The following is an 11,326-nucleotide window of genomic DNA, read 5'->3' on the forward strand; positions in this document are numbered from 1 at the left end:
TATTTTTTGTTAGTTTATAATCTGTTATTTTATTTTCTTGTAAGTATTGAGTCAGTTAATTTTTTACCAACATTTATAAAGTGATTATTAAAAGTATTTGTAAACAATTTTGCATCAATGTTTAGGTATATCAATAAGATTATTATTATAAATGGTTTTGGAGGGTAGAAATTTATTTTTTTGGCCTCTGGTAACTATTCCCTAATTGTATTCCAAACTTGTTTAATATTACCAGTAATTTATTTAATTTTAATTTTATAGTAGGCAGTCATTTTTAGCCAATTGCATTAGCAAGCATAGTTTATTATTACATTTTTCGTGATAATTAAGTAATATGGTATAATTTTTCTATACTAATACCATTTACCTAACTTATCTCTAGTTCTGATTGATTTTTATAAGATTGTAGTTATTCATAGTTTAATACTTTAATTCATCTCTTATTTGATGATATCTAGTTATCACTCAATCTTTGAGAGTCTAATAAATATTTATTCAACAATTCATTTAATTTACTTGCACGCATTAATATCTGATTCATTCAAAACTGTATACCAATTTTATTCAGCTAAAAATTAATTTAATAACCTGACTATAATTATAAGTTTATCATAATAATGACTTTTATTGGTTTTCTTAATGCTTTTTTGTTCGATTAATATTATACCATAATGATCAGTAATATGAGATTGATAAATATAGGAATTACATTTTTTAAGTAAGTAGTTTTTACAAATATATGATCGATACTAGAGCTGTAGATGTCATTTTCCCAAGTGCTATAATTTATACAACTATAATTAAATTGTGCCATTAAATTCAAATATTCCAATTTATTATTATCTTTACTACCTGGCGATATATTGATATTAATATCTCCTACTGTTATAACTTTATTCACCGCAGTAGCATTTGATAATTTATTAGTTGAACTTTAAATTTTGACCTCTATAAAAAGCCACTATTACACGAGTAGACTCATTTCTGCTAATATTTAGTTGTAAACAATTACCATTATAAATAAATATCTCATTAATGTGATTAACTTTATGCTTAAGCGCTTAGTATAAACGAACACAACTAAACTATTATTTGGTTAAAATTATTCCTATAAGTTTTATATAATTTGAATCCATCCATATTAAGGTAAATTACACAACTTTTGAGTCAACATTGGAATAGAACAATACACAATCAATATATTCTTTTAAATTTTATAAAAAAAATTTTTATATTAATCATATACTAATAGGAAAACATTTATTATTAATATCAAACTTGTTAAAGTTAAATCCGAAAATGTATTATTATTAATTAAATCATTAATAGTAGGCTTCTTCAACGATATATTTTTGAATATCTATATAGTTTTGTTTTGTGCGATATGGATAAATTTAGGTAAAATCAAAAATTAATTTTGATGACATATTTCAGTATCAATATCTAAATTTCTGAAAAAAATGTACAACATCGATGGTTGTGTATTTAGTTATTTTAAATTTAATGACAAGGAATAAAGTAAAAGAAGGATTAACTATTTTATTATTACAATAATTAAACAATTGTATTAACATTTATTTTGTTTAGGATGTGGAATTGTTACAACGACAAATTGAAGAATTGCAAGCAACAAATGATAAATTGGAAAAGTCTAAGAAGAAACTTCAATCAGAACTGGATGATATTAATATTGATTTAGAAGCTCAGCGTTCCAAGGTTATCGAACTTGAAAAGAAACAAAGAATCTTTGATAAAACCCTTGCCGAAGAAAAGGTAACAATAAAATAAGATTTACTTTCATTTATTGCCTTTAAAAAAGTATTTCAAATAATTATTGTCAATACTTAAAATTAGGCGGTTTCTGAGCAAATGGCTATTGAACGTGATACTGCGGAGCGAGAAGCTCGTGAAAAGGAAACACGTGTGCTTTCTTTAACCAGAGAGCTTGATGAAATGATGGTGAAAGTTGAAGAATTAGAAAGAGGAAAGAGAACACTTCAAAATGAGTTGGATGAATTGATAAATAGTCAAGGAACAGCTGACAAAAATGTATGTGTACACTTATTATTCATATATTTGAAAAAAATATTAAAATACAATTTTTATCTAGGTTCATGAATTGGAAAAAGCTAAAAGAATATTAGAATCACAATTGGCTGAAATACGTGTACAAAATGAAGATTTGGAAGATGAACTCCAAATAACTGAAGATGCTAAATTGAGACTTGAAGTGAACATGCAAGCATTGAGAGCTCAATTTGAACGTGATCTTGTTGTAAGTGATCTATGAAAATACCTTATATAAATGATATCTTTGGCCAGTTTCTAACACGTATTTTTTGTTTAATGATTATAGTTTATATTTTGATCATAGTTTCTTTAAATCAATATATGTTTTCAATTGTAATGTTAATTAGATTAATTAAACTTTTAGGCCAAAGAAGAGCAGAGTGAAGAAAAACGAAGAGGACTTCTGAAGCAAATTCGTGACATTGAAGCTGAACTGGAAGATGAACGTAAACAAAGATCTACTGCAATGGCTGGTCGCAAGAAAATCGAAGCCGATTACAAAGATCTAGAACAACAATTAGACATGCACAACAAATTAAAGGAAGATGCTTTGAAACAACTTAAAAAATTACAAGTTCAATTGAAGGATGCTACCCGTGACGCTGAAGAGGCTAGAGCTTCTCGCGATGAGCTTTCGGCAACGTCTAAAGAAACTGAGCGTAAATTGAAATCCGTTGAAGCTGAATTATTGTTGTTGACAGAAGAGTTGTCTGCATCTGAAAGAGCTAGACGTGTTGCAGAAAGTGAACGTGATGATCTGCACGAAGAAATTAATAGCAATTCCAACAAAGGGTTTGTCTTAATATTATTTTTAACACAAAATTTGAATGACTAATAGGTATTTTATTTTGTTAGCAGTACATTAATGGTTGATGAAAAGCGTCGCCTGGAAGCGAGAATTTCTACATTGGAAGAGGAATTAGAAGAAGAACAGACCATGTCAGAAGCTTTGAACGAACGAATTAGAAAAGCTCTAATTCAGATTGAACAGATGAATTCAGGTAAATTAATTATAATTTTTATATTTTATCAAATATAATAATTGCATTTTAATTTTTGTAAGATTTGGCAAATGAACGAGCGACAACACAAAAATTAGAGACAAACAAAATGTTATTTGAAAGACAAAACAAAGAACTAAAGGCTAAATTGGCAGAGATTGAAACCAATCAACGAGTAAAAACTAAAACTGCTATTTCAAATTTGGAATCTAAGATTGCCAATCTCGACGAACAACTGGAAACTGAAGCCAAGTATGTGTACAAAAAAACAAAACCTGATTGATTTAAAAAACTATTTTTGTTGTATGAGTTTTGTTATGTATTGTCATTACTAATGATAATTTTCAATGATTAGGGAAAGACAATTGCAACAAAAAGCTAACCGTAAATTAGAAAAGAAAATGAAAGAAGTTGTGATGCAATTAGAAGATGAGAGAAGAACAATTGAACAGTACAAGGAACAAGTAGAAAAGGTATGTATGTCAAACCCTATTAAGAATTTTGCTGCTACGTAAAAATGTGTCTTTTTATAGAGCAATGCTAGAGTTAAATCTCTAAAAAGGCAAATTGAAGAAGCAGAAGAAGAAATCAGCAGAGAGAAACACCAGAAACGAAAAATTCAGCGTGATCTTGATGAACTTTTGGAATCCAATGAATCAATATCCCGGGAGAACAATAATTTGAGAAGCAAACTCAGGTTCTTTAAAATACATTCTATAATATTTGTTTGAGAAAACGCTACAAGGTATAATATGTGTGAATTTTTTATATAGGCGAACTGGAGTGACCACGACATCCAGAATAGGCGCTACCGGTAGTAAACGAGGCTCCACAATTGATGATTTATCGACAGTCCACGGAAGTTCTCTAGATGATTCGCTGGAGTCGAACAATGGATCGAACGATACAAATTCTCTTGGTAAGCAAAATCAGTAAAAATATGAATATAATTAGAATAAATCTATCCCATTGTATTCTTCTCATGGTCAAGTGGACGGCGTGAATTAATATTACAATATTTAGGTGCCGAAGACATGTGGTCTCGCTAAATTTTCAAGATTATTACTTTTCAATCAAAAAAAATAAATAAATAATGGTATGTAGGGAATGCACATGAACAACCACCTCTTAGTTCCCGACTTACTAATTTAACTCCTTTGTGCTAAAAACTTGGCTTATTTATGTACAATATTGAAAATTGAAATTTGGAAATTTCCAACCCTCTCAACATTAAGCAAATATTTTTATATTTGTACATAAGCCACTGTTTTTTCCCACTTTAAACGCATGGGAAAACGTAGTAATTAATCTGTGCCCTTGCACTATCTCTAGTAACAGCTATGTTCAAAATATTTTTATAATTGTTTAAATGCTAATTGTGTATTTTCGGGCCATAATATATTGTCATTTTTTGTTTTTATTTAATGAATATCAATGATGGAAGCATTTAAATATTTGAACATAGCTATTATTTTAGTTTAAAATAATAACCCAAAATCAATATTTTATTCTATTGTATTTAATTTATACTGATAATTATTATTTTTAAATATAATCTAATATTAACAATGAATGTACAAGCATACTATCTAATTAAGGTTTAATTTTTAATTCCCGACTAATTACGTATATATTGATTAATATCTAGTCTTACCAATTTGTGTATTTATTTGTATAACTAGCATCTCACTTAAAATTAATACTGATGATCATTTGATTTATAAATCTTGACCAAATAAAAAAATTGGCTTTTAAAATATTCCATTGATGTATAATGGTATATTTTTAATTCACCACTGGGGAAAAAAACAAGCCATTAGAAATAAATGATAACTTATATTGATTAACTCATAAATACTTTTTACGAGTATTGAAATTGAAAGGGCCAGTTGTATGGTTTATGGTTAAACTCTGATCACGCTTAATCAGCTGATAACAGATATATTTTACCGGGCAAGTTTGGCCAATTAAACTCTGGTTAATTTTAATCGGAGGTGGTACAACTGGCCCTGAGAACTATATTATTTGAATGATAGCATGTACAATCAAATAAAATGCTATTTATAACGAAAATAATTATGTAGTTTTTAGACTGATCATATTTGTTTAATCTCGCCATTTAATCATCTAGTATTATTATAATAACATATTCATTTTTCAGGTCCGTGAAAACAAAAAAATACAAGGCTCAACAAAAGAAACCGAATTTTTTTAAACTTTTAGTTTTAACCAGAAACATTTCCTCCCCCTCGAAAATTCCCTCAATAAATTATTGTATTGTACTAAAATTTGATATGTACTTTAAAAATTTGATTTATCGCGAAATAAAAATGGTTTTTTCGGACATTTTGAGAAATATTCTGGAAAGCGTTAAGTATTACAACAACCATTGCTTTTCCAAGAACGTAAAACTGTTATTATTTATTATTTATTTATAATTATTCTATGTTTTTTTTTTTAAATTTTTTGTGTTTGTACAAAATAATTTCTTATCTAACAACAATAATTGTTTATATATATTAATCATTAACCATATAATAATAATAACATTAATGCCATTTACATTTTTATATTTATATTCAAATTACATATTATTACTTGTCAGTAATATAATATGCTACACATTCCTTATTATTATTTATTATTATTATTATTATTATTATTTTATTTTTTTTTGTATTTGTTACATTTTATACAGAATCATGGACGTGTAGATAAAATTAAAAAGGAATTTTTTTTTTACCTATAGATGGTAATTTGTATTTTCAAGTTTGTTATGTGAAAATCAGGTACTGATGAAAAAAAAAATTCATATATTTATACATAAAATACTTATTATACACGGATTATTCTTTTTTATACTATACAATGATAATAATATTATTTATTATATATTATGAAAAACGCATTTACCATAATTATTTTTATGCTTTAGCATTATTTTATAGTTAAGGAATAATTTGATTAATCATTAAACAATAAAAAAAATAAAAATATTAATGTATTGCTGTTCATTATGTGTATCATCATGCCTTTGAATTATTATTAATGATTCACACAGCCTCTCCCCCCGAAATTTGAAATCCATAACAGTACTGGCTAATGCTGGCACACTGGCAGTCAGCATTGGCAAGTAGTGGTATACGTCTGGGATGTTAACGGTAATCAGTACTGACTTTCAATGCTGAACCAGTATTAAACCCGAAGTCTGCCAGTATTGATGAGTGTACACTGGCTGCGGCTGCCAGTACTAGTGTATAGCACTGGTCATTGGATACAGTTTTGCTTTTGATTGACCAGTACTCTGCCAGCGAAGGCCAGTCGACTGTCGGGTAGCCAGTACAGGCGCATTACCTTACCCTTTGTGAGTGTAAGACATAAATTTCTGATCGGGGGAGGGGGTCCTCGCGTTGTGAGACGTAATCCATAACCGTTTAGTTTTGAAATGATAACCGATTTATTAAATCCGTTTGATCAGACTCAATTTTTTGCAGCGATCTGTGCTCGATCTTGTAGCGTTCGAGCTCCGCGGTTTTTTGTTCGATCTGCGACTGCAATAGAAAAAAAAATAATAAAACACTTGAACACAGTCTGACAAAACCGAACGATGTTGACGTCCCCAATCGAAGCCCTATCCCCTGCCCTCGCGGTTATATACTTGTAACGTGGCGATTTCTTCTTCGGCCTTGTTGGGCAACGACGCTAGCTTGTTCGACACGACGATCGCATCTCGCTTCTCTCGTTCCACCTGTTTGGCCAAACGGTCCATGACGCCGATAAAGCCGTCCACCGCCTCGCGGTACAGCTCTATATCTGTGTAAAAAAAAACGAACGATTACGTTTCGATTATACCCGGCCACCGTCGTCCGTCCCGCGGTTACCGTTCATGAATTCCATGCATTGGTCCCTCAAACCGGCCACCTTGTCCGCCAAAACGGGTTCCATGACTCTGGCCTTGCCCATGTCGTCGACGCAGACGACATCCGACACGGACACGCTGTCGGCCATTATCTCTGCAAAAAAAAAGAGGTGCTGCTCGGATATGCGGTCTACAACCACCGTATACCTGACGAGCGATAAAAAAAATATTAAAAGATAAAATTGACCCAAATATGATTTGCTAGTTTTGTATTTTCCGCCTATATTTATTGTTAGGTACTAAAAGATAAAATCATTGAAATACCACAGTGTGGTAGTGTAAGTTTGTTAGTAATCTAACAGCCATCGATCAGTAACCTGGCCGTGTATTAGTGCGTATCATGAAATCAAAAGAGTTTTATTCGACCGTCGCATGTGGTGAAGAAAATGCCACTGCGTTTTTAAGGGAGCATGGCTCATTAGACACTGCTGAAGATACATTACCATGCCATAAGTGTGGTAGTGAAATGGTATAAACGCGATCGCGGGGGTGAATTTCGTCCGGTTAGGTTGCAAAAAAAAAGGGTGTCAGACCTCGCGCAGTGTACGACAGGGGAATAAGTTTTTTCACTATGTGAAGACTTGAACAACAAGTCTAATAGTAAACTAAAACTGACGGAAATATTAGAATTGTTTTTTTTTTTTGTATCGGACATACCTTTGAGGACAACAGCCACCCTAACAGGTAGATGCCAGGAGACAGTTACTGACTGATTTAATATGTGTCGTGAAGTATGTTCAAGTATTGTTAAGAAACGACCAAAGATGCTGGGCACTGTCATAAATCCAATACAGATTGACGAGGCCAGATTTGCCGGAAAAAATGAAATATAATCGTGGAAGGTTACTTAATGGTGATCAACCAGCTTCATTGAAGACAGTGATGCTGAACTACACAACGGTAGAAACCATAGACGAAGAGTCGACGGACCTTGGTTTTTTGGGCTTAAAAATGGTTCTGACTGCCGATATTTTTATATGTTCCTCGAAGAGACAAAAACACATTACTACCAATTATTCTACGAGAATATGAAGCTAGCTCTGTTATTCATTCAGACGAGTGGGCAGCCTATAGATGTTTGAATGATAATGGATACATTCATAAAACTGTTAACCACCAGCAAAACTACGTTGATCCTCTGACGAAGGCTCACACTCAGAGCATAGAGAGATCATGGTTGAATGTAAAAACAAAAATCATGAAAACGATGAGAGGCACAACCATGCAACTGTTGCAATCGCATCTCGACCATTATTGTTGGAAAGTTGCTAGCTCGAAATGAAGAACCTGATTTATTTATTGCATTTTTGAGGGACATTAAAGCAGTTTATTGTTAAGGTTTTTATATTATTATACATACGATTATTTTTAATATTTTTTTCTAATATACAAATATTTTAATTTTGGTTATTTATTTTGGCACTAATATTACTATTTATTGTAAGTACGCGTATTAAAGGTACCTATACATAATGTGTAGACCGCATATCCGAGCAGCATCAAAAAAAACCATATATATTTTGCATTTTTTACGACAAACTCGAAAATCTGAGAGAAATTAGATAGATGTAACTGTATCTTATATAAAATACTAGACGTAGAAAGTAGAGACTTTCTAATTTCTACTTTTTACTTCTATAGTCCCGCATTTCAGGGAAATTAACTAATGGATCCGAAATGCAGATCAATATAATCAATAATGTAATATTGTAATCCACTATCCAGGTTCTAGGTATAGTTTGGTCAATGGTCAAAATATTGCTCGGCGCTTTACTGCGTACGTTTTTTTTGTGGATATCGCAAAAAAGTGCCTAAAAGTGGTCGTTTGTTTTAGTAACTTCATAAACTCAACAATACTATAAGTATAAAAACAGTAATAATTGTTATGACATTCTTTGTTCTGCACCTCATATTATGTTCGTATATGGGTGTGGAATCAAATGTTATAATGTTGACGAAATTCCAGCTTTTGACATAGGTACCTACCTGTATAATAATTAACTATAATTCGTGAGCGTTTTTCAGTTTTACTGACAGGCAGAAAATAATAATAATTTAATTAGATTTAGATTTAGAAAATCTAGATCTTTTTTTAAATTTTCGTTCGGTAACAAAATAAGCCACCTTCTCATTTTATTTGATATTATTTGATATATTTCAACCTATTCCTGTAAATTTCAAAAAGATGGATTAAACATTTGTTTGCTCGGCTCTGAGCGTCTGACGTCTACATTTGACTGCTTTAGTGCTTTGAATTTACTACCTTTATAAGTTAGTGTAATCAACATTCTATATACTTAAATATTTGAGAGAATATTAAATGGTTTCACGACTTGAACTAATAAAAGTAATAAATAATTAGCAGGAATTTCCGACGGTACCTACCTATATTATTATTCGGTTAACCACGTATTTACAAGACTCAATTGTTTAAGCAGTGTGGATCCAAGTGGGGGGGGGGGGGAGTGTCAAAGAGGGCAACTTTTTCCACCCCCCCTCAAAAAAAAAAATTAGATTACCTCGTTTTTCCCTAATAGATGTGAGCTCTGGGATACCCGGGATTTACGGATCGTGTTTATTTCCCATTTAAGAACTATAACGGTGGAACTCCTCAGGAACTATCAACTCAAAAACAAAACGATTCCTCAAGATTAATTATTTTGGACATCGGTCGTTCCCACCAAAAATCTTGAATCCTTCAAACTTATTTCCACCTATTATAGGTTGAGAGCTCCCAATTTCAGCTTTCAATCGATCATTTTTTTTGCTCAGACGCGAACGAAAATCAAATTATTGACGAAAACGATGACGGCCTTAAATCTAACGTCAGATAACAATTATTGATGTATTGAAAATATAAAATGGCTTAAGTTAAGTACACGCGAGGAGGAAAACCTCAAAGACAGGTTTTCAGGATTTTCTGGACAAGACTTCTCGGCAACTTTCGAGGATTTCTCACAGTTTCTCAGTCGCTCTGTATAATATGATGTTATCTATCGACTGTCGACGATATTTTGGCGGGACCAATCGTTTTAAAAATATAAGTCATCAATAGATTTTGCTAGACGTTGAGGGCGTTTATATAGCTTATTTTTCAATCCCTATAATAGGTAACTAAAGGTAAGTCACACAGTCATTTTTTTTCATCTATCGAAAAAATAATGATTTTTTTGTTTATTTAAACGGTTGTCATAGGTTACCAACATGGCTACATACTATTATATTACTAGTATTACCTATAGTTTTAAATATTATTAATCATAATTAGTAGAAATATGGGGCATTTAAAAAACTAATATAATTATTTATTCAAAAAAACAAAGATGACGCCGGGCGTGACAGTTGGTACAAGTATGGACAACATTGAACAAATGAGGCCCAGGTCAACAACATAACATAAACACAGAATAGATGAAATTTAATTTATTCTATGATATAAATTACAATTTTAAAATACAATATGTATAAGACATGCACTGTGTAGGCGTGTATAATTATATTTCTGTTAGTTATTATGATACGTACCATTGGGGGGGGGGGGGGGGGCGAGTGTGCTGTGGCGGCAAATGTTTAAATGTTATAAACTTTGGGGTTTGAATAGGGGCGCCAATAAAGTTAGTACGGCGGCACCGATTACATTAATAGGAATACCTATGGAATACTATTGGACATTGGCCAATATTGGCTATACATAATAATATTATCGTGCAGTTGTGCAAATATTAAAAAATGTACACGTTACGGAAAATCGGTGTTCCAACTACACTTCCGACGTCGTATAATATTATACTGTATGGCCGCACAGAATATTATTATGATTAGTGAAACGCGCGTATTTTGAATATTTTTCGTGCCGTCGTCGTCGTCGTCGTCGTCGTTTACAACACGTCAAAAACGCACTACGCAGTGCCGCGCACACGCGCGATAAAACAGCGGCTTTCCGTGCCAATTTGGCGGACAACGGAAGAGCTGCTGAACCAGCGAGCAATAATATATTATTTTTGACGATAACGCGGACGGTTGCACTATTTTTGCAATGACCTAATACCGAATATCCCGCGAACTCTACGCGGGCCGCCACATTATTACGTAAATTCAATAAAAAAAAATCGTTTGTGTCGGCAAACACGCCGATGCCGTGGCAACGGTATCGCACAAATTCGCATTATCGCGTAAAGTGTCCATGATCGCGCCACATCGGTACTTATACATCCTCTTTGCCACGGTCGTTTTCTTCCAAGACGACGGCGGCGGCGGGCCTGATGCAATAACGATATAAATAATAAATTAATGTAATACAGCCGCGCCGTGGAACAGTGAACTTTATCATCGACGT

The 11,326-nt window shown here is 32.2% G+C and overlaps 2 protein-coding genes across 9 annotated transcripts in view; one reads left to right on the forward strand and one right to left on the reverse strand.

Annotated features, from left to right (window-relative positions):
- The window catches only part of LOC100163013 (myosin heavy chain 2), a 47,034-nt gene that overhangs the window by 21,994 nt on the left and 13,714 nt on the right, over positions 1 to 11,326 (forward strand). For 2 of the 6 annotated variants that reach the window (XM_029488772.1, XM_008184554.3), the window contains 11 exons: positions 1,588 to 1,773; positions 1,855 to 2,049; positions 2,111 to 2,275; positions 2,435 to 2,862; positions 2,926 to 3,071; positions 3,134 to 3,323; positions 3,427 to 3,544; positions 3,605 to 3,768; positions 3,845 to 3,990; positions 4,095 to 4,167; positions 5,233 to 5,244. In XM_029488772.1, coding sequence (XP_029344632.1) covers positions 1,588 to 1,773; positions 1,855 to 2,049; positions 2,111 to 2,275; positions 2,435 to 2,862; positions 2,926 to 3,071; positions 3,134 to 3,323; positions 3,427 to 3,544; positions 3,605 to 3,768; positions 3,845 to 3,990; positions 4,095 to 4,120 — 1,764 coding nt within the window. In that variant the 3' untranslated portion in view covers positions 4,121 to 4,167; positions 5,233 to 5,244. Of the gene's footprint in view, positions 1 to 1,587; positions 1,774 to 1,854; positions 2,050 to 2,110; positions 2,276 to 2,434; positions 2,863 to 2,925; positions 3,072 to 3,133; positions 3,324 to 3,426; positions 3,545 to 3,604; positions 3,769 to 3,844; positions 3,991 to 4,094; positions 4,168 to 5,232; positions 5,245 to 11,326 lie in introns of those variants that run through there. The other 4 variants (XM_016804148.2, XM_008184555.3, XM_016804149.2 and 1 more) reach the window with 3 other exon arrangements.
- On the reverse strand, positions 5,990 to 10,941 carry LOC100165093 (intraflagellar transport protein 20 homolog). 3 transcript variants are annotated; one of them, XM_001949333.5, is made up of 4 exons: positions 10,733 to 10,941; positions 6,953 to 7,084; positions 6,730 to 6,884; positions 5,990 to 6,622 (listed from the first exon to the last, which is right to left on the reverse strand). In XM_001949333.5, the coding sequence occupies exons 2-4, from the start codon at positions 7,077 to 7,079 to the stop codon at positions 6,506 to 6,508; spliced, it is 399 nt and encodes a 132-aa protein (XP_001949368.1). In that variant the 5' UTR covers positions 7,080 to 7,084; positions 10,733 to 10,941; the 3' UTR covers positions 5,990 to 6,505. The 3 variants fall into 3 exon arrangements, with proteins under 3 accessions (XP_001949368.1, XP_008182774.1, XP_029344641.1); XM_008184552.3 differs by having other exon boundaries at positions 10,726 to 10,941; XM_029488781.1 differs by lacking the exon at positions 10,733 to 10,941 and having other exon boundaries at positions 6,953 to 9,430.

The sequence above is a fragment of the Acyrthosiphon pisum genome, chromosome A1, assembly GCF_005508785.2.
Source record: "Acyrthosiphon pisum isolate AL4f chromosome A1, pea_aphid_22Mar2018_4r6ur, whole genome shotgun sequence".
Taxonomy (NCBI): Eukaryota; Metazoa; Arthropoda; class Insecta; order Hemiptera; family Aphididae; genus Acyrthosiphon; species Acyrthosiphon pisum.